General features: G+C 53.7%; 1 protein-coding gene and 1 long non-coding RNA gene across 3 annotated transcripts in view; one reads left to right on the top strand and one right to left on the bottom strand.

Annotated features, from left to right (window-relative positions):
* The window catches only part of LOC143827146 (uncharacterized), an 18,329-nt gene extending 15,712 nt beyond the window's left edge, over positions 1-2,617 (bottom strand). Inside the window, exon 1 of the long non-coding RNA XR_013227201.1 lies at positions 2,426-2,617. This is a non-coding gene — a long non-coding RNA (uncharacterized LOC143827146). The remainder of the gene's footprint in view (positions 1-2,425) is intronic.
* Positions 1,434-21,481, top strand: SBK1 (SH3 domain binding kinase 1). Of its 2 annotated transcripts, none has more exons than XM_077316464.1 (4): positions 1,434-1,727; positions 15,365-15,567; positions 16,316-16,518; positions 17,565-21,481. In XM_077316464.1, the coding sequence occupies exons 2-4, from the start codon at positions 15,372-15,374 to the stop codon at positions 18,351-18,353; spliced, it is 1,188 nt and encodes a 395-aa protein (XP_077172579.1). In that variant the 5' UTR covers positions 1,434-1,727; positions 15,365-15,371; the 3' UTR covers positions 18,354-21,481. The 2 variants fall into 2 exon arrangements, with proteins under 2 accessions (XP_077172579.1, XP_077172578.1); XM_077316463.1 differs by having other exon boundaries at positions 1,435-1,731; positions 17,565-21,480.
* The last annotated feature ends 1,474 nt before the right edge of the window (positions 21,482-22,955 follow it).

Raw genomic sequence — 22,955 nt, forward strand, 5'->3', positions numbered from 1 at the left:
CAGTCTAGCCCCGATTGCCGTCTGCTGATAATGAGGGCTGGAGGTTATTTCTGCAAAAGCAAGCGAGATCCCCAGAAAATCTTTTCCCAGAGGTGGTTGAAGGCGTTTTCTTTCCATCTGGCATGTGGGAGTCGGATGGACTCTTTCATTGTACTGTCAGTTTTGAAATGGGTTTGAACCGTTTTGTACTGCTCTCCTTGGATTTATATCTGAAGTTGGGGTTTTTTTGGGGGGGGAATAAATTGCCCGGGGGCTGCATATAAACCAACGAGAAAAAAAAAATTGCAACCAGTCGGCTTGCTGCTAGAACCACATGCCTGGATTTGTCTTTTTGATGTCTTTGGGTTGATTGACAGGCCCCTGTGGGAATCTGTTTGTGAGGTTTGGGGTCGGCTTTTGGGGAATGGGCAAACATGAAGGCTCCTAGCTCAAGCACTCCGTGGGACGTTGGGTAGGAGAGGGCTAAGGGAAGAAACTGCATCTGCTTTTTGGAGCCAGGGTGAACGTGCGCCCGTAAATGCCAAAAAAGCAGGGGGGGGGGTCTGTACACTGTATCAGCTTTCCGCAATATTTTCTTCATCCCCCGTGGCTTGCTTAGGCCTGGTCTGCACCGGCAGGGTGGCGAGGAGGCATCGGACAGGACTGTACCATGCTGGACCGTATGCCACTTGGGCACGTCCAGCCGTTTCAACCTTGAGGACTAGCAACTTGGTCCGGCTTATGAGGCTCATCCCTATCATGAAATAGGCCACCAGTGGGGTCTCGGGAGGAAGGGCTAGTGTTAGCATTTCAAGAGGTTTGAACTGTTGTGGGATTTCGGGAGATTTGGAAGTGGACTCAGCAAAGGGGGGGGGGGCTCAGCGGGGTATAAATGTCCAAATCAGACACTTTCTCCAGGGGGAACTGATCTCTGGCAGGCCCCCAGCCCCTACTGGAAGTTGGCAACTGTATAGCAGACGGAGGGGTGGGGAGAGAGAGAGGCCACCTCTTTATAGCTCTCCTTTCCACCAAAAGGCCCTCCGCCCTTCCTTTTTATTCCCGGCCTGCCTCCTTCGTAGGGATGCCAACCTCCAGGTGGGACCTGGGGATCCCCCAGAATGACTGCTCCTCTCCCGACCACGGAGATCAGCTCCCCTGGAAAGAAAGGGGGCCTGCCCTCTCCCCCAAATCTCCCTTCGCGGTGCATGCAAAGCTGCCTTCGCAAGAGCCAAGAGCCCAGAGGCAGAAAGCGGGCAGAGGCCGGGCGAGAGAGAGCGGACAGCTGAGCCGCGCATCGCCAGGCTCGGACGGGCAGCGGCTCGCCCTGGCAAAGGGAGGAGGGAGGGAGGAAGGGAACACGGTTCTTCCTAGGACCCGGCGGGCGGCAGGCAGGCAGGCAAGGAGGGAGGGAGGGAGGGGGCGAGCGGGCGCTGCCTGCCCAGACGCCAGGAGAGTCGCCGCGCCGGGCAGGCAGCTGCACCCGCAGCCGCAGAACAAAGGGACCGGCGGGCGGGCTGTCGGGCGGGCGGCGCCCCCTTTGCCCCTCGGCTTGTCCGCTTGGGCCCTCCGCCCGGGCCCTGGGGCGAGGCGGCGGCGGTGGCGAGCATGGCTTTGCTGCAGCGCGGCGGCGAGGCGGGGGCCAGCGGGATCTGAGCCCCCCTCCCCACCCCGTCCCCACCCGCAGCCCCCCCGCGGGGCCGGCCGCGACCCTCCCGCCCGGGGGACATGACGAGGAGCGCCCCTTGAAGGCAGGTGCGTGTGCGCGGCGGCGAGGCTGGTGGGGCAGGCAGAGGGGGACCCCCCCTCCCCCAGGCGGCTGCTCCTTGGGGGGGAGGAAAGAGGGGGGCAGGTGGGGGTCTTGCGAGGGATCGGGGGTGTCCCCCCCCGGGGGGGCACCACGCACATGCTTTTTTGCAAGGCTCTGCTGGAGAGGGCAGTGAGAGGGAGGGGGGGGTCGTGTCCTAGGAAGACCGCGGAGAGGGCGCGGGGGGGGGCTTGCCAAGGGCGCGTTCCGCACCGTCGCGACTAGAACAATGAGCCCCCCCCCCAGCCGCGCCACACACTCCGCCGTCCACCTGCAGCGAAAGGATCTGGGGGGGGGGGACGTTATTAACAAGGCTGCTCTACCAAACGCCACTGTCAGCCCCCTCCCCTCCATCCCTGCAAAAAAGGGATTACCTGGATCTCCCAAAGGACACCCCCCCCCCGCCCCGTCCCCATGCGGGAGGGTCGGCGCCCTTTCCCTCTTCTAAGGAGGGGCTTGCAAGAGGCCAGACCCCGCTGGAGCTGTTTGGTGGTAGACTGACCCCCTCCCCGCAATTCAGTCCCCCCCTACGACTCCGGAATCTGCAGAAAGCATAGCTCTCCTGGGCATATAGGCGGCGGGGAGGGGTGCGGGAGGGAGGGAGGGGCCGTCTGGCAGCCTCTTCCCGGGTTCTGGATCCACCTGCTTTAGGGGGTCTATTTTCTAGGAGGGGAGCTTCCCTGTCGGACCAGAGCTTTCTCTTCAATGGTACCCGGCTGATGCAGCCCGTTCTGTTCCTTCTCCTTTAGCATCCTCCCCCTCCCCACACAGGAATCTGGCGTTTGCCTCCCTCGGGCTTCATCACAATGCTTTTCAACCTGTGCGGCATCCCTGAAAAACACCCTGTCTCTCCCCTCCCCCTTCCACCGTCAGGCAAGGTAGATTCTCTGGGCTGGACTAGGAGGGGGTCTCTGTTTGAGGCAGGGCGACAGGGAGGGGCCAGGAAGGCTCATGGTGGATTCTCTGGTGTGGATTAAGTGGCAGTCCCTGTTCAAGGCAGGCAACACAGAGGGCCCGGGAAGACTCATAGTAGATTCTATGGTGTGAACAGGCAGTCCCTGTTCAAGGTAGGGCAGGACAGAGGGAGCAGGAAGACTCATGGAGCAGGTGGTGGTCTCTGTCCATTGCAGGGCCATACTGAGGGGCCAGGAAGCCTGGCCAGTACCCTACAGGGTCAACTTCTGTTTCCAGAATCCTCCAAGGGGGCTGGCGTTCTTTGTTAGGCAAATCAAAATGGGAAGAGTTTCCCAGCAGGCAGAAAGTTTTTTTGGGGGGAAGGGAATGCCCCACTGTTTTACTTGCCAAGTTGGGGGGGGGGAACAGGATGGACTTGAATGATGGGGGACGACAGGAGGAGGAAGAGAAGGCTGGGCTTGTTTTCTGTCAAAAAACAGAGAGGTATGCATGCCCGCCCACCTGCCCTCCCCAGGACAGGGCTGGATTGGTTATGGGATGGGGATTCTGAGATCCATGCTTCTTGCCTGTTTTCACCAGGCAGATCAGATTCGCCGAGGGCACGGTGGCTGTCGTACCATCTTCCTCTCAGATCCTTGGTAGAACGAGTGGTTTAGACAATGGACAAATTCATTGTTGACTCTTTAAAAAAACAAAACAAACAAAAGACAGCTCAGATCTTGAGTTCAGGTTCTCTCAGCCTCTCATCCGTTGCTCTCTAGCAAGTGATGATCCGGTTTCCGAATGCTTATCGAACGCTTTCCTATGCGGAGCCCGACGTTTTCCCATAAATGCTGGCTCTTGTATCTGTAATCCCTATGTTGGTTTTGATGTTGCTCTTTCCCAAAGGCTGTTTTCGAATCCTGACCTGCTATGAGTTCGACCATATCGGCAGATTTGCAGCGGTGCCGTTTCTGATAATGGCAGTGAGTTTGTTTGTCTGTGGCTGCAGATGTCCACAGGTCGTGGTAGTGTTCTATTGGGCTGCTGCTGTTTTGATAGATTGTGTGGCAGGAAACAGGCAGAATGTGGATGTAAGAACAGCCCCTGCTGGATCCAACCAGTGGTCCACCCAATCCAGCATCCTGTCTCACACAGGGACCACCACAGGGCACAGACTACCCAAGAAGGATAGCCCAATCCCATCAAGTCTTGGAAGCTAAGCAAGGTCGAATACCAAGGAATACCCGGGCCACAAGGAAGGGGCGGTCAATGGCCAACCACCTCTGAAGATCTCTTGCCTGGCTGTCAGACGATCTTGGTTGGGTTACACACATGCGGTACAGTACATGAAAACAAAAAAAAAAAAACAGTCCTTCTAGACGCAGGATCTCAAGTGTTTCCAAAAGCACGATCAATCAATGATTTTTTCCCCCGGCTTAAAAACAAAACAACCCAAAACAAACAGTAGCTCAGAACATCAAGGTAATGGAAATTCTTCGCCAAGAGACACCAGATTCTGCAACTGGAAATTAATTATTCAACGTGCTTCTGCATTTCCTTGATTTCTTTCCGGAACTTGGACAAAGAGGCCTGGATCAGGCTGGGATTGTCTCTTGCTCAGATGCAAACCTGTGACATCACAGGAAGGGGAGGAGTCAGAGGGATGACCTCACTGGTCTAGGTCAGGACTGCAGGATAAGAGAAGTTGGAGACAGGAAATACAAGCCCTGCACCACAGCAATGGACAAGCCAAGGGCTCAGCTCATGAGCAAATCCTTTGCACTGTGCGAATGCATGCATGCAGAATGACAAGGCGAGGTCCCTCCACAGGGTCCTCCTTTCACCCGCGCATGCCCTCATAGCCGTGCTTCCAAAGAGTATCAGAACTATGGCAGACGTACAACTCTTGCCGCCTGAGAAAGGTGGACCATTGCAACCCACCTGAGGGTATCTGGTTGAAGAACTCAGGCAGTAGAAGGTTACCAAGATGGCTTATAACCAATCGGACCAATGGTCCGTCAAGGTGGCAACTCTCCATAGTCCCAGGGGGAGCTCTTCCACATCTCAGTGGAAATACCAGGGACTGTACTTGCGAAGAGAGCTCAGGGATTCAACCCGGGACCTTCTGCATGCAAGCCACGTGCTCTGCCAGAGAGCTGCGGTCCTTCCCCGACTTTTCCAGTAATTTTTAGTGTTTTGCATTTCGGGTATTGTAAGAGGACAATGGACTCGAGCGGTCATTGTCACCATCTGGAGGCTGCTCGTCCCTGTTCGGCATCACAACGCTTGGTGACAAAGTGGCCGGCGAAATTAGGTAGAACTGGGCTTCCTGAAGAGCTGGAATAGGCTCTGGAGTGTGGACAGGAGCCTGCAGCTGGTGCACAGATTTGTGTTTTTGTTGTCCTTGGACAACTTTGCTGTTAGCTGGTAGCTTCGAAGGGCCACGAAGAGCTGGAGGGGAGTGCAACCATGACCGGGCCCACTGGAGCATGCGTCTGGGCGACAGACCCCATCTTTATTCTGAAGATACAGCGACAGAAGCTTTGAGCGCTGTCCCCCACAATGCTGCATTAGGTTTTGATGCCTTCTCTCCTCAAGCTTTGGGGGAGAAGCACTGGCAGGTCTTCCATGTGGGGACACGGTGCCCTTCACACAAACATAAGCCATGTTCATCGGCTTAGGTCATCTGCACCCCAAACTTTTTTTTGAAAAGAGGTTTCTGTGCCATTAAACGTGGAATAAAAACCACCTTGGTGAACCAGGGAAGCGATTTCTCAGGATGGGAAACACCGGAGACACCACGCAGACAACCACCTCCGTCGGGTGAGGGTGCTGGTGTGCGGAAACCTGTGGTCCCTGGACAGGAGCAAGTTTTCTGACTCTGGTGTGCAGCACACACACACACACACACCCGTCCCCAAATTACCTGCAAGAACCAATTGCAGGCCAGCTCATGCATGGTCCTCATGTGGGACAGCACAGAAGATTGAGGACAAATCAGTGATGCCATCTGGGTTCAGTGGTGGCCAACTGTGGGTCTCCAGAGGTCCATGGACTACAATTCCCATGAGCCCTTGCCAGCATGCGCTGGCAAGGGCTCATGGGAACTGTAGTCCATGGACCTCTGGAGACCTACAGTTTGGCCACTCCTGTGATCCCAATTAAAATCTAGATGTTAGAATAGCCATCTGCTTTCCCTGGAAACTCAGGGCGGAGAAGTCCCTCAATGGCGGCTAGCACCTCGGATCATGGCGGTGACGTTAGGCTGATCCTGGTTGGATCTCAGAGTCTTTAGGTTGTGCATTGAAGGCTGAGAGGGACAGCCAACGCGGGAACTGAGCTAAGGGCACCCAGACAGAACCAGGAGACAGACACCCCAATCCCTCCCGCACACATCTCACGGATGCAGTGGGAGTGCTTTCAGAGGGGATGTGAAAGGCGCATTTGGCCCAAACCCCACGGAAACACACCGCCAGACAAGTGCACACGCACACACAGACGAACACGGCGCGATTTCCCCTGACGTGGCTGATGTAGCATGTAAAATGGGAAGCGACTATTTTTATCCCCCATGATACTCCCTAGAAATGCGGCTGATTAATTGGAATGATCTGGTTGGAAACATGTCTTCCGGGGAACAGCTGCTGTGTTAAAGATAGGCATTCTCCTTGGCCAATCTCCATGTTTTACTTCATCTGGGTTTTTTTTGCCAAAGAGGAGGGGAGCATCGTGGTGCGGTCCTCCCGCCAGTGATATTCTCTGGGCTGGAAAACTACGGGCATGGAGTTTCGAGGACTGTGAGTCAGACCGCCTCCCCCCAAAATGATCCACCTTTGACTGGAGGCCTCTCCGAGATCTCCTGCTGACACAAACTCTTTCGACTGGAGAAGCTGGGAATTGAACCTGGCACCTTGGGCATCTTATCGCTGGGCCACGGCTCTTCCTGCTGCCCCCTTCTTTGGGCCTTTGAGAGTAAGCCCTGCCAGGAAGTTCAAAGAGTGGTGGATGCACCTTTTACAGCAAGGTGTGCTGCCCTTAAACGCCTACAGAATGAAAATGATTCCCAGCCGTTTGGAGAAGTTTTTGGTCCAAAAGAGAACATGAAAACCAGGGGAAGCAACCGGTGAAATTCAGAATTTTCACCCACTCTGCGCATTCAGGGCTTGGGCGAGGCAAGGGGCGTAGGCTAGAGCCAGCGTGGTGGAGGGTTGACATAGAATAATAGAGTTGGAAGGGACCTCGTGGGTCATCAAGTCCAACCCCCTGCACTATGCAGGACACTCACATCACGGCAGCGGCCGCTAATCTGGTGAGCCATGATTAATTGATTCCCTGCTCCTTTACATGCAGCCAGCTGGGGCACGTTGGGCTAGTCACAGTTCCTGATCGTGCTGTTCTCACAGAGCAGTTCTCTCAAAGCTCTGTCAGCCCCACCAACCTCCCAGGGTATCTGTTGTGGGGGGAATGATTGTGTATGGTGGATCCCAGTTTTGGCAGACAAATGCCTTGCAAGTAGAAAACTAGCACTAGCACTAGCGGCCAGCTGTGTTCATTTTTCTCTCCACACAAGAGTCTTGAACATAGTTCCAGAATAGTCTGCCATGGCACAGTCTGTTCTACCTCCTGGGTGTTTTACCACCTTGTTCTCCTCCGCATGTAAACACGGGGCGGGGTGGAATAAAGAATTAGCATCAGGAGCTTTGCACAGACTTAGAGCCATGGATGCAAATGAGGCCGGTGGGACTTGGAAGAAGATTTCAACCTGGTGAGAGATGGAATTGGCCCCGGGGATCGAGTTCCAGTCTCCCCCCCTCTAGACTGTTTTCACTGCACCAGCAATGCCCGGGAGGGTAGCCAGTGCAGGCGGTGGCTGTGGCTGAGGACAGAGAGAGAGACAGACAGAGAGATTGTACCCAAGGCTGAAGGAATGATGGAAAGGTGAGCGGCTGGGATGGAGAGGAGCAAAGGAAGTGATGGATATGGATGGAGGGGGAACTTGGGCAGCGGGGCGAGACACCCAAGCGAAGCCAGCTGGATGGGGGAGCAGGCGGAGGCGCCGGGAAGAGAGCGAAGGGCAGCCAGAGACCGTCCACTAGAGTGGCAGGCGGAAAAGACAAAGGGAGAGCAGCAGAGAGGGAGGGTGAGAAGAGCTAATGGGGCTTTGTCTGCAGCAGGACGCAGAGCTCTTGCAGCCGGAGGAGAGCCAGAGACCGCAGGACACGGCTGGGGAGAAGAGAATCAGGAGCCCTGGGGGAGCCTCCCTGTCTCTCCCCCCTCCTTCTCAGCCATCGCTGCATTTCCAGGCAGGGGAGATGGAGAGAGACACACATATAAACACACAGTACTGCGTCTAACACTGAAACTCGGGACTGGATCCAACTGATCTCTGGACCACAGAGATCAGCCCCCCCTGCGCTGCTTGGGAGGGCAGACTGTGGCGTTGAACTCCCTCTCCAAATTCTACCTCCCCAGACCCTTCCCCCAAATCCCCTGGGATTTCTGAAGCAGGAGCTGGCCGGGATCTGGGTCCCCCCTCCAAAGCAGCCCTGTCCTCCAGGGGAACTGCTCTGTCCCCTGGAGATTAGCTGTGAAACCAGAGGAGCTCCAGGTCCCGCCTGGGGGCTGGCACCCCTGCCTCCTGAGGAACTGATTTCTGTTGCCTGGGGTGCCATTAAAATTCAGGGTGCGCTCCAGCCCCTGCCTGGAGACTGGCAACCCTTGCTGGTGCCGTGGCCCTGAGTCCACCAAGGTTCCACTTGACAGGTCAGGAAAGCAGAACTTTTCTAGAAATCGAGGAGGGACTTCTTTTAAAAGGACAAAACAGCCACCAACAATGCAACCATTAAATCCGCCCTGATAAATCATCGAGACCAGCCGGTGTGGATCCCGGAGAGACCTCGAGGGGGATCAAGAGCGAAGCGAACAAAGCCGGATCCTTTATCCTCCAATCACGGTGGAGATCCAGAGGCCTGGAGGGGAGCCCCGGGAGAGATGGGTGCTTTTCAACAGTGGCTCTGCTACGCTGGGCACGGAACGCCCGAAAATCCACATCTGGCTTGCAGGCAGCAATCACTGCTAAACCCACGGATGTGGGAATGCCACCGTGGTTGGGCCGGGCCTGCCTGGGAGAGGAGGCCTTGCGCATCTGCTGGCAAGGACAGAGGCGGTTCCGTCCCCCTTTCAGAAGATGCCTTTCAATGGGGTCCCTTCATCAGAGAGACCGGACAGCCAGTAACCCTGGCAACCACTGGGCAAAAGGTGTGCCGTTGCCATGGTTTGTGGGCAGTGTAAAGGGAGCAATGCGCCGGGGAGAGGGAAGGGGGGCTCGGCTGCCAGCATGCCAGGGGAAGAGCGCAGGATTTATGCACCGGCACGCCAGGAGGGACAAGATCGACACGGCTGTGTTTCTCTCCGAATTATTCGAGGCGGAGGGGGAGACGCTGCCCTCTCCTGACCGTCGGCTGCATTTGCGAGAGAGAGAGACAAACCCTGGCACATGTGCAAAGGGTAAAATCGCCCAGTGGGACCGTCCGCCACCAAAGCTGAACAGTTTGGCTGGCTGGGAGTGCAGGGAAAACACAATTTTTCTGGGCACACAAGAACTCCAGCTCCAAGTCAGCTCGCCGTCTTCCTCTACAGCCGCGGTCCCCAAACTTTTTTGGACTGCCGACCCCTTGGCTCCCAGGCCGCATTCCCACATACGAGCATACACCTCTTTCCTGGTGCTTGGAACATAGCAGATTGCCTACACCTTGTTTCGTGTGGCTGTGCTGTGGTCTACAAAAAATATATACATCTGTCCTTTGTAAAAGTCCTTTGTAAAGGAGAGCGTGGGTCTTCGCTGGGGCGAAAGACAGGGGGGGGAAAGAGAGAAGCAAACGATGGAGAATCCCATGGCCAGGAGCAAGCAGGAGAAGGCTTTTGGGGAAGGGTAGCTAAAGGGGCAATTCTACTTAGGGCAGGGGGATTTCAGGTCTGCAGGGCAGGAGGAAAAGTCCAGGAATTTGACTGCTTTAATGCGGAAGACTTTCATTTTAGAACCACGCAAAGGGAGTTTTGGAAGGACACTTTTTTTATTGGTCTAGTTGCACATTAAAATTGATAGTTTCGTTTATAATTATTAGACTGCTCCTCCTTGCAAGCAGGCTCAGGGGGTTTACAACAATAAATTTAAACATTTAAAACCATCAGTAAAAACAAAACAAAACAAAACACAGTAACATTTATAAAATGCTCCGCCATTCCATCAACCTGCCAGGTTCTTGCTGCCGATTTTACAATTATTTCAGTGGGAGTGGGAGCAGGGGGATAAGCCCAAGGGAGGGAAATAAAGAGGGAAGGAGGCACTGTCCTGGCCTCAACAGCAGGCGTGATGGAAGAGCGCCATTTTACAGGCCCCGCGGAACTTTGATAGCTCTCCCAAGGCCCGGATTTCCACCGGCAGGAGCCAAAACTCAAGCCCTGGCTCTGGTTGAGACCAGCCGGTTCCCTGTGGGGCCAGGTATCATCAGCAAGTTGGTATCTGCAGAATGCAATGTTCTTGGGGGAACGTATTGGGGTGGCAGGTTACAGCAGATGAGCGATTGGGACGTGAGTGCCCTGCATAGTGCAGGGGGTTGGACTAGATGGCCCAGGAGGTCCCTTCCAACTCTATGATTCTAGGATTCTATGGGGAGAGGTAGTCCCCCAGATGCTGAGTTGTTGTAGAGCAGGTTGAATAGGAGCCCTCCTGGGGTCCCTGTAAGGACCTGCACTTGGCATCAACTGTGATCTCCAGGTCAGGGTCAACTTGTGCAGAACATGTTACAGTAATCCAAATCCACGTAAAGCGAGTTACAGTAATCCAATCTGGAGGGGAGTCTCCTTTTTCATTCTAATTTTGCAGAGACAAGTTTAGGAAACGCACCCTGTAGAAGCTCAAGGGAGGGACATGATTTTTTCCCAAGAAGTGGCAGAGCCACATGGGGGCGGGTTGTGGAGGTGATCCTAAATAACGGGACCGGGCCGGGACTTCCAGAACTGGTGGGATTTGGCAGGACTGGGGGCGCCCTCTCATGCCCACAGGAGCTGACATCTTGTGTGTGTGTGCCCAGAAAACGCACACAAAGACATCCCTTCTCCTCCACATGCCTCCACAAGCATCTCAGGCAAACGTGCTTAAAATTGCGCAGCTGGGCGCATCGATCCCAGAGGAAGGTGAGCGCACGTGTCTGCCGGGGAACTGTAGCGCGTGCTAAACCAGCCCCCTTGTCTCCTCATCCAAACTGGCCTCGAAAAATTCTCGCCAGAGAGAGGAAGAGTGAATGTCGCCATGCCAAAACGATCGTGCAGAAATCGGCTGGTGGAGATGTAACCGGTGGGGGCAGAGCCGCATGCCGTCCCAAACAGGGAAAGGTTGCCAAAACAGCCTCCCCTCCATAATTCCGTAGAGGAAAACAAACCTGTAACACGTCCAGTTCTCACAGTGATAGGAGAACAGCCGCTTCTCACTTCCCGAAGGAGTCCCAGAGCGGCTTACAAATCCCTTTATTATTTCATTATTTATATTTATTATTCCATTTCTACAACCGTCGCTCTTGGCACAGCCGTCCTGGGGCGCTTTGTGGCGATTCGATCCACCGATTCGGATTCAAGAATCGCGGCAAAACGACCGAAAAGGTTAACCAGTGGAAATCCTTCGCCGTGGTTCTGTTCACTGTAGCTGCCAAACGGAGCAATCGGCCAGTCTGCTCACAAATCAGTCCCGGATGGGAGAAGAGTATTAATGAGGTTGGTAGAAGAAGAAGAGTTGGTTCTTATATGCCGCTTTTCCCTACCCGAAGGAGACTCAAAGCGGCTTACAGTCACCTTCCCTTTCCTCTCCCCACAACAGACACTCTGTGAGGTGGGTGAGGCTGAGAGAGCCCTGATATCACTGCCCGGTCAGAACAGTTTTATCAGTGCCATGGCGAGCCCAAGGTCACCCAGCTGGCTGCATGTGGGGGAGCGCAGAATCAAACCTGGCAAGCCAGATTAGAAGTCCGCACTCCTAACCACGACACCAAACTGGCTCTCTAGATTCATTGGGCCCAACCTGGCGGAAGAGCTCTGTCTTGCCGACTTTGTGGAACTGCTGCAATTCCTGCAGGGCCCTCTGCTCTCCTGGGAGCTCATTCCACCGGGTCAGGGCCAGAACCAAGATGGCCCTGGCCCTGATTGAGCCCAAGAGTACATCTCTCAGGCCTGGGATCACCAACCTGTTCACATTGGACTTTCATTCAGGCTTTCCCAGGGGAGCACAAGAATACAACTCTGCATCCTCTGAGATTAACCGCCGCCATTTTGAATGGAATGGCCATGGCATTTCCTCTCTGCTCTCGGCCAAAGATATTGGGGAATTTGGCTAATACAGCAAAGTTTGCCCAGTTGTAGAAGTGTGCTATTGGGGGCAGAAAATCAATCTCCTAAGACGTATATTGAGAAGGTTCAACTTCCCTTTATTCACACAGATTCCGTTCACATCCGGGTTGTGGGCCAAAAAAAAGAGGAGGACAAAGGAGTACTTTCTGTATCTCTAGTGTCCAGATAATCTAGTATTATGTTTATGGAAGTGTGAAGGCCATGTTTCCTCAGGAGAGCATTGTAGAGACATGTGATTCCATGTGAAGATGGTGGGGAGGACAAAGTGTACAGGGAGAGGAGAGCCATGTGAAGGGTGTGGGGAGAGCAAAGTGCACACAGAGAGATGAGGGGTCAGAGGTTAAAACAAGAGAGACATCCCATTCAAGGAGATAACACTAATACACATTTAGTAATGTTGCCCCTGCCCCGCCCCAATCTCCAGGCACACTGAGTCCCAATCCAAAAGAAGATACAACCTGATACCACTTCATCTGGCACAAAGCACAGAAAAGAATCCTTAAGATCATGGCCTGAAATATGCCTTCCCCCTTTTCAAAACACCTGTCCCGATGAAGCGCTCTGTTGTACTCAGTAGCTTGCACAGTTGGTTGTCGTTTCGGTTGGTCTTCACACGTGGCGGGGACTTTGCTCAGGATCGACGTGCGGCTCCCGTGGGGCCATGGGATGGGGTCTTTCCGGTTAAAACGCCAGCACAGAGCGACCTGGGAGGCACGATTTAGGACCGCGTTACGGGGATGGGAAAATTCAAGATTTGGGAGAACGAGCGGCCTTGTTGGGAGAGAAGACGCTTCCGGCAGGGCGGGGGAAAGACAGAGCGACAGCCTATAAATACCTGCTGCAGATTTGGAGCCAGCAAGGAGGGGGCGGATAATCTTTTAGTCAATGAGAAGCGGCTAAACACGGCAATTTGAATCCGAGCAGGGGAAAGGAAGCTCACGAAGGCTGCGGGGCTCACGGGCCTGGTAGGCAAATCTCAGAACGGGCGGTGGGACCAGGAGGGGCTTGACCCACACATAGGGCTGCCAGCTGTAGGGTGGGAAAGACCCAGAGACTTGTAGAGCCGGGAGGATGTGGAGTTTGGAGGGGGGCCCTCAGTGGAGGATAATGCCATGGAGCCCACCCCCTCCAAAGCAGCTATTTTCTCCAGGGGAACTGATCTCTTTAGTCTGGAGAGGAGCTGTCGTTCCAGGGGATCCCCTACCTGGGGCCGACGTCCCGAAAGCAGCCGTAGCTGCTCTGCATCTCCCCGGCTCTCCCTTGCCGGGTGACACAGAGATCATAATGCTGACCTATATTACCAGTGGCTGCAGTAACGCGTTCTGGGCTGAGCTGGCGTCCCAGGGCAAATCCGGTCTGAGCCGCACAAATTCGAAGCAAGGGCAAATGAACGAGAGGCGGCGAGCGGCGGAGGTGAGCCTGCAGCAGCAGAATCTGGGAACCCCCGGGGTGGAACAGCCCGCCCTGAAGCTGGGAGGGCCAGAGTTAGGGCCAGCGACGCTCCCCTCTCAGCCTCCTGCACCTCGTAAGGCTGTGAAGAGGATAAAAGTCAGAAAGGAAGGCCTGGGCGTGCTGCTCAGGATAGGAAGGATGGGAGGGAAATGCCTCCAAGAGGTAGACAGAACTGCCTTGAAAAATTCAACCAGTTACTCTAGCAAGAAGGTCTTATGATCCTCTTCCTGCCCCTTCTTGCAAGATAGAGAAAATTGGGCAATAGTTTGCAATGGTTTAACGCTTTAAGTTAACTAATTCAATTGAATTTCACCTTGTATTTTATTCTATTTGCTTGCTTTGTTCTGTTGTCACCTTCCCTGAGTTGCAAGAGAGAGGACAGGAGATTGGATGGATGGATGGATGGATGGATGGATGGATGGATGGATGGATGGATGGATGGATGGTTGGATGGATGGATGGGTGGGCGGGCAGGTAGGTAGGTAGGTAGGTAAGAGAGACAGACAAATAGGTAGGTAGGTAGATGAGAGAGAAAGACAGATAGACAGGCAGACAAATAGGTAGACAGGTAGGTAGATGAGAGAGATAGACAGATAGACAGGCAGACAAATAGGTAGACAGGTAGGTAGATGAGAGACAGACAGCTAAAAAGGCACAACATTTGGAAAGCACTGTCAATTTTAGCTATACTGAGTGTTGCATTTCCACTCCTGCCCAGAGGGAGGCAGCGTGGGACGAGCACCAGCTCATTCTATGGCTCCAGCCATTTGTGCTTTTGTTGTTGTTGTCGAGGCAGGACTTGAAGCAGTGGCGGGACCAGCAGGAGCAGTGGGCAAAGCCAGCGCTAATTTTTTTTTTTAAGGGGTTACGTCATAGGAAGCTCATGCAGGTGCAGCGGCTTAGACTGACGGATCTGGACAAGAGAGACAGATGTGGCTTCTGTGCTCCGTGGTGGGATGGTTAATGATGGTTTCCCTTCACCCCCCCCCCCCCGTAAAATGGCATTTGTCAATCAGCACCTGGAAGCCTGCATACCCCCACCCCAAGCCTATTTTCTGCTCTGCAAGATTTCTTTTGCACAAAGATTTGAACTTTATCGACGCCTGTTTGGGGGTCTCAATAGGGTCATTTCAGATTTTAGACTTGAACGTGGAGTTTTATGCGTGGAGGGTTTTTGTTGTTGTTGTTTTGCGGCTTCAACAAGATCGAAAGGCCTCCTAATTACACGCTTGATTTAACGGGGGGGGGGGAAATCAAAATACCCATGAAGCAACGCACTTGAAGAATACTGGCTGTACTTTATCCCCCCCCCCCCCACCCCGAACACATGGAAAATATTTTTAGCCCTCTGAAGCTTGTTCTTTAAAGACGCATTTCGCCGCCACAACTTGTTCAAATTCTAATGACAAAGCCAGGAACCCACTTTCAGGGGACCGCAAATGGGTCCATCTGAAGGGTTAAACCTTCCTCTCCCTTGTCCGCCTGGGCCCGAGGCAAACTGAGGCTGAGTGAGCGAGCAGTTTAATTGTAGAGACAAAAGGTGACCCATGAACGCGGGGTGTAGGACCCGGAGTTTTGAGTGTCTGCAAGAGTATCCGTCCCCCCAGCCTGGCTCTAACCTTCTACTACAGGGGGTGTCCAAAACGGTGTCTCTCCAGATGTCCATGAACATCTGGAGAGCCACCGTTCGGCCACGCCTGTTTTACAGTTTGACATTGTGTGGTGAAATTGAAATGCATGAACTCTTGACGTTTCAGCCTTCACGTTCTAGCTCTGCCCAGACGTGTCCTGCCATGGCGGATGCCTGACTGCCTCTCCCTCTCTCTCTTTCAGAGTGACCATGAGTGCGGGCTCCATTGACCAGGAGCCGTCACGGAAGCTGGCCTGCTGTGGGGTGCCCCTCATCACGGAGGACATGCAGTCGCTGGCAATCCGCACGCTCTCCGGCACGGACATCAGCAAGCACTATGACCTCATCCGCGAGCTGGGGAAGGGGACCTACGGCAAGGTGGACCTGGTCTCCCACAAGAGCACAGGTGAGCTCAGCGGCGCCCCTTGCTGGTGGATTAGGAGAAGAGGCTCGTTTAAATTTCACTTTCTCCGTTGGCAGGCCCAGAAACTTCCCAGCACCCCAAAACCTTGTGTGTCCACCTGGCATTCCATATCAACTGGAATAATGAAGAATTATTTGCTGAACTTCTGGTAGCCTGGCTGGCTGCCAGACAGGCCTCGGATCTCCTGGCTATATTTCACAGGCCATATATGATAAATAAAACAATAAATCCAGAGCCGGTCACCTTACACAGAAAAGGCTGTCTAGGGAACGGCCTCCTTGATTGACGAGGAGGTTCAACCGTACTCAGAATGGTAGTGAGAGTTTCCTCAGAGAAGGGTCAGTGGGGTGTAGAGGTTGAGAACGGTGGACTCTAATCTGGAGAACCGGGTTTGATTCCTCATGTCTCCTCCACACACAGCCATCTGGGTGACCTTGGGCTAGTCATGATTCTCTCAGAACTCCCAGTCTCACAAGGTGCCTCTCCTTAGGGTAGAGAAAAATGGGGCATAAAAGCCAACTCTTCTTCTTCTACATTCTGACTTGACGTCCGTCCAACAATCTCTTTTTCAGCTGACCACTAGCGGATGGCTTTGGTCAGCAAAATCAAGACTGCCTGAAGGGAAATTTCAGTCCTTTTCGTGGTACTGGAATGTTCCTTCGGGGCTGATTTCTCTAGATTACAAGTCTCTGAGGTGACTTTCCAGTATCCTTCTGTTCTCCAACTGCAGGCACCAAGATGGCGCTGAAGTTTGTCAACAAGAACAAGACGAAGCTGAAGAACTTCCTGAGGGAGTTCAGCATCACCAACACACTTTCGTCCAGCCCCTTCATCATCAAGGTCTTCGACGTGGTCTTTGAGACCGAGGACTGCTACGTCTTCGCTCAGGAATATGCGCCTGGTGGAGACCTTTTCGATATCATTCCACCACAGGTAACCAGGCTGCCATTTTAATTTTCTGGCTGCTTAAGCTAGGGCTGGCAGGTCCTGCACTTCCTGGTGCCTACCTCACCCCCACAGACCCTCCTAAACTGGAAGAATGCTGCAAATTAACACATGCTGAGTTGTCACCCAGAAGATGGGGTTGTCAGGAGGTGGGAATGCTAGGCTTTGGGCCCAAACTCTATGGTTAGAAGCTATTTCTACCATAGAGTTTTGCTGAGGTGGTGGTGGTGCCTGTTTTCATTATCTTGCCATGCAATGCTTTTTTGACCTGCTTTCTTCAACCACCTTATATTTGACTTGTTATATGCTTTTAAGCTTTGGCTAAGGGGTGGTCCCTTTGATCGGTTTCTAACTTGCCTTTGAATTGTGCAGTGGTTTCTCACAGCTCTTCCATTTGCATTTTATTTTAGCATTCTGAGCTTGCTGGCCTGATTTACATTCTTAGGATTGTAGGTAGTGATTAGAAGTTTGGGGACGCTTTAGCCTGGCTAAACTTGGCTTAGGGAGAGGGAGAGGGAGAGCCTGGCACATTATTGAGTGCGCCAAGATTCGAATTGAAGGAAGAGGTTACTAGGCATAAAAGCATAAAAGTATGCTTGTAGTTTTGTTTTTCGGTTCTAGCAAGGGAAACCCTTGCTTCTGTTCACTTTTTTCTTCAATAAAGAGATTTGTTGTTCACAACAGATCTACTTATTGGGGAGAGGAGAGCCTGGCACATTATTGAATGCGCCAAGATTTGAATTGAAGAAAGAGGTTACAAGACCAACATAAAAGTATGTGTGTGGTTTTGCTTTTCAGTTCTAGCAAGGGAAACCCTTCTTCTGTACACTATCTTCTTCAATAAAGAGATTTGTTGCTCACAGCGGATCTACTTATTGGGAACTCGATGGAGGCTTGGCAGTTGCTCGCCTTGGGTGTTCACCCTCCTGGTCAATGAAAGCAGGTCATTCAGAGAAAGGTCTCTGATGAAGGTTTTCATGAGCAGGGCGTGTTGTTGCTGATCCCAGACTCACATTATCTATCCGTACCTACAGGTTGGGCTTCCTGAAGACATGGTAAAGCGTTGCGTACAGCAGCTGGGCCTGGCACTAGATTACATGCACAGCAAAAACCTGGTCCATAGAGACATCAAGCCAGAAAATGTGCTCCTCTTTGACCACGACTGCCGGCGTGTCAAATTGGCAGACTTTGGCATGACACGTAAGGTGGGGTGCCGGGTGAAGCGCATCAGTGGGACCATCCCGTACACGGCGCCCGAGGTGTGCCAAGCAGGCCGGGCCGAGGGCTTCACTGTGGACACCAGTATTGACGTATGGGCTTTTGGGGTGCTCATCTTCTGCGTGCTGACAGGCAACTTCCCCTGGGAAGCAGCCTCGGCTTCGGACACATTCTTTGAGGAGTTTGTGAGGTGGCAAAAGGGGCGCCTGGCGGGTTTGCCCTCTCAGTGGCGCCGCTTCACAGACAATGCGCTGCGCATGTTCCAGCGCCTGCTGGCCCTTGACCCTGAGAAGCGTTGCCCCGTGAAGGAGGTCTTCTTCTTCATCAAGTACGATCTGATGTCCGAGGTGCGCCGCCGCCCCTCGTACCGCTCCCGCAAGCACACCGGAGACAAACTCTCCGCCGGCCCACACCGTCACGAGACACCCAGCGCCTGCACCCCGACGCCGCTCAAGAGGACCATCCTGACCGAAGGCAGCGTCTCCCGGCTGTCTGGCTCGGAGTCTGGACTTCCTTCCCCAGGGGGAGGTAACAGAACTGACGGGCGACAGGACAAAGGCAAGGGCCAAGTGGTATTGGCGACTGCCATTGAGATTTGCGTCTGACGAGGAAGTGGCCGGCCGTCTAGGGCCTTGCAGCCTGCAATGGAGATATCCGCACTACCCCTGCTTTGGGACAGAATACGTGCAGAAATCCTTTTATTCACGGCGAGGGGGGAAAGGGACCAGAATCCACGTCTTTGGAAGCAAAAAAACAAAACCAGTAAAAGTTTCATCTTACTCAATAATCCTCAGTGATGCAAAACGTCATCGGACGGTGGGACGAGGCCGTTTAGGAAAAGGCCGTCCCTCTCGTGGAGACCGAGAGCCGAGGGGCTGAGTGACGGGACCCGATTGGCTGGCGGCTGGCAAGGACACGGCTTGGCAAACTCACTCCGCCATCTCTGAAGCCAGCGAGTTGGACTCGTGCTCTCCTTTTCTGCTCGTTGGGGGTAGCTTCTGTTCAGAGGGGTAGGGGGACTGGTGCCAAGATGTAATAATAATTGATAGTGATGAGATGGGTGGCAGGGGGAGGGAGGGGAGGGGAGGGATTGTTGTGTGGGCAGAAAGACCCTACGGGCTTGGCAGGGAGTTCCTTTGCAGGGCTCGTTGGCCCGGAGGGATACACAAGCAAAGAGGCAGGAGCTTTCTCAGCACACAGGCTTGATGGTTGTCCGAGTTGTAGACTTGGTGGTTATCGGAGACGTACGGTGCCTTCTCGCTCGGCGTTACCTTGTTTATCTCTCCTGGCTTGGGAGCTTTTGAGTGCACAGAGACGATGGCATCTTCTTTGTAGTCTGTGAATGATGGAAGGGAACTCCCTCCAGAGAAGAGGCCAGTGACCTCAGTGCGCTGGGGGAGGCCTTGCGGAAGAGCCCGTTTCTGAAAACAGGCACTTGCCCCTTCACAGGGCTTGTTGTCCTAACTTTGGAGAGGTTTCTGAGGCATCCCAGAGGGCTCCGAAAGCCCGACAAGCTCAGCTGTGGTGCTAGGCCTGAACTAGCCCATGGCTGTATCTTTTCCGACTGGCGCTGCCCCAGTGTGACTGAGGACAATCCGAGGAACACTGGCTCTTGTCGTTCCGCCAGGGAAGCAATTGGTGCCACTGATGTAGCAAGTGTCTCCCGTGTCACGTGCGTGTGTGTGTGTGTGTGTTTATGTGGTGGTTGTCAGGTCCACTGTGGTTGTTTGCCATGTCGCCATTGCCCCCTCAGGAAAGAGACGTTTCCTTTTGCTCCCAAGGGCCTGACAGGGCGCTCGGCCGACAACGGAGAGGTCCGAGATGAAGCCATTTCGTCCGGGACCGTCGTCTACGCCTAAGAAGGTGCAAGCAAGCATGGGATCCTCCACTCGGTGGGAATAAAGGTTTATTCCTTTGCCCTAGTGGGACTCCTCAGGTGAGGCCGAGCTGCCCACCTGGACAGAGTAGGGTGAGGAAAAATTGCAGTCCTCCACAGAAGCAGCCTGGAAGGCTGAAGGGAATAGCCCTCGGCCAAACGAATACCCTTAACTTCTGACATCAAGGGCTCATTTCATACAACCCTTCTATCTGGGCTGGCTTTTTATTCAGCCTGGGATTACGAATACCTACGGCTGTGTTTCTTAAGGGAGGGGGGGAAAGGGAGAGGTTGGTCCAGAATTTTTAAACCATTTTATAACTACGAACTATCCAATGCACACTCTTGGGGCCTCTGAGGGAACAGTGGTTACCCAGAGTGGAATTTTTCTGATACCACGTTGACTGCGGGCACACCGCTAAGGGGGGTAAATGACAGCTCGGATGAAAGAAAATTAGTCTGGCCACATGCCCAGCGGTCGTGAGGCGAGGAGCGGAATAGGCTCGGAGTTCCGCTTGTAATTAAACCCGGGTTTAGGAAATTTGGGGCGAGGGGCCACCCCCATTCACAAAGGGGTGTCTGACCAATGCGATGCCCTCCTTTTCTCAAGGGCTTAGACCAATACGGACCTCCGCCTTTGACCTGATCCACATTGACCTGAGTTTGTGAGGGGTTTGAATCGCCGGCAGGTGCCCCTCGGAGGCCGTTGCCTCTGAGGGGAAAGCGTTGACCGTTGAGGCTCTCCGTGAGATAATGTCGTCTGCGTCACGCCCCGTCTCCCATCTGCTTCTAGCCTTCTCTACCCAAGGCAGCAGAGAATCGAACTGGACAGAGAACCCCAAATCAGTCCCTTGAGATCCCCAAAGTGATCCCTCCCCACTTTTCCCTAACAGACCGTGGGCACCTCCCGGTACGGAGTTGGGGAGGGGGCTGACCCATCTCCTCTCCAAGGTTCCATACGTTCTGCACCAAGGGCTACAATGCTATTTCTGAAGCAACAGCTGTTTACAACAGACAAGCGAAACAAAAAAACCCGGAAACCCTAGACACAACATGGGCGCCCCACTCTCCCATCTTCCCTCGGGCCCTTCCCAACTCAACGAGGAGGGCACCTGGTGGGTGGTTTTTACCCGATCATCACGCCTGCTTCTGTGTTCAAAGCACGGGGTTGTGTTTCCCCCACACAGTCAACGCCGACCATGCACGCCCTTGCCGAATCCATCCCCCCAAATCGGCTGCAAGATCCGGATACTAGGCCCTGTGTAATCTAACCGTGGTCTCATCCCCTGGTGGGACTCCGACGAGGTGTGCGTGCGGAGTATGACGAATGCCACCTAACTGCCTTCTTCACTGCCCTCCAGGCAAGCTCTCCATTTGGCGGAAGGAGACCCCAAGTCCCACGACCGTCTTGGGCGCAAACTGATAGACCCGCCGCTCATTGTCCGTCCCTTGCTTATCTCAATCCACATGTCTTGCCGGCCCACACCCGAATCTTCTAGAGAGGACGCGCCCGGCTCTGCCCCTCTCTCTTGGCATCGCCCCGCCATCTTGTGTGTGTGCGTGTGGGGGGGGGAGGGGGTATGGGGTGGCAGCCAAGGCTAGAATTTTTTTAGAGACTAGGTATTGCACAGGTTTTAGATATTAGCCGCAATTTCTCCTTTTTGCCTTAGGTCCCAACTGTCCTTGATCTTTTGCGCAATAATGTAGATAAGGATTAAGAACACCACATAGACCTTTTTTTTTAAAAAAAAGAAAACATTTCAGTTGGTTTCGGGGGAAACGGAGGGAGAAGGGTGGGCATACAGGGGAGGGCTTGGGGGGCGCGCGCGAGTGTGAGATGTTTTTTTTCGATATCCTTGTTCCGTTGGCCGTCCGGTTTTGGACTTCCTCCCCCCCCCCCCCGTCCCCTCGGTACGAGGTTTTTGTGTCAAACATATGTTACCTCATTTTCTGTCACAGTTGAGAAGAGAAACATTGTTTTTTTTTTAAAATAAAAACGACAAAAATTGTAACGGATAATTTCTTTAAAAAGCTGCTTCAAAGTGGGGGAGATGGGCGTGTTATGAGGGAGACGGCTTTGAACCAAATGGACGCTTCTTGTCACGACAGAAAAAACGGTCAAGATTTCCTGGTCATGAGAGTGCCGGGGACTGGAGAGGGGAACGTATTCCAAAAAAGAATAACATAATAAACCAAAGCTATTGGCTTCGAGGGACTGTGGGGAATAAGCGTCCAGGGGGGGAAGGCCTGTCCCTGGCAGGAAGGGGGCTGCCCAGGTCCCTGCCTCGGTGTCCTTTCTCCTGGCAGTGACTTTGGGGACAGCTGCTCCTGTGTCTGCCAGGGCAGGGTCCTTGCTGGTAGCTCTGGCCGCCTCTGGAGCAACGGTGAGCTTGCCAATCTCCAGGCGGGGCCTGGAGTTCTCCCAGAATTCTAGCTGATCTCCAGCAGACAGAGGTCAGTTCCCCTGAAGGGAATTGCAGCATTGCAGCACCAAGTGTAGGGCGTCACGTTCCCACGGAGCTCCCTCCCCTCCCCAGATGCCATCCTCCAGGATAGTTTCAGCCGGCCTGGAGGAAGAAGTGGCCTCCCGGTCCGAAGACCAGGTTTCTGAACAGGCTTTCACGCTTGCCGGCGGGATAAAGAGAGACAGAGAACCTCCCCTCTCCTGTTTAAGCATTAAAGCCCACGAGCAGCATGCTGCACAGAGAGCACTTTGATTCAGGCTCTGTGAGGGCTGGATCCGGGGAGAAGCAACAGCACGGACGCAGCAAGAAGACCTTGTGCGCTGGTTACTGGCCCAGCGCATCATAAATATGCATGCTGCCTCTTCCTAGGTCCAGACCAAGCCTGGCGAGCGCTGAGGCGGTTCTTCTGGGAGTGCAGAACGCTGCTGGAGGCACTGGGAACATACACCGTTGCCCTGGCTCTCTGGAGCATCGGTGGGTTTAGCTGGGGAAGGAGCAGGGTATAAGGACATTTGATCTAGGGCCCCATGCCCAGGGAACACGTCCACCTTAATCGGGTTACATAGAACTGGAACCCAGTTCTTTCAGGTAAGAATTCAAGACTCTCAACCAGAGTGCAGTTCCCGAGTCCACCGTGCGACATTCGCACTCGCTTCCCACCAACAGGCACTCCCTGGTATATTGTGGGAAATTTGTACGTATCATGAGCCTTCTGTAGGTCTATAACAGGCACCAAACCCACCAATGCACAGGCATCTCCTACTAACCGGGTCGGTAACTGGACCCTAAGTGTATTCCGGCCAGGTCGTCGGGCTAATTTCAATTTCCATTTCCTGGTAATTATGCAAATGAGTGAGGAATTAATT

Source organism: Paroedura picta, chromosome 17 (genome assembly GCF_049243985.1).
Source record: "Paroedura picta isolate Pp20150507F chromosome 17, Ppicta_v3.0, whole genome shotgun sequence".
In the NCBI taxonomy this organism is placed as follows: Eukaryota; Metazoa; Chordata; class Lepidosauria; order Squamata; family Gekkonidae; genus Paroedura; species Paroedura picta.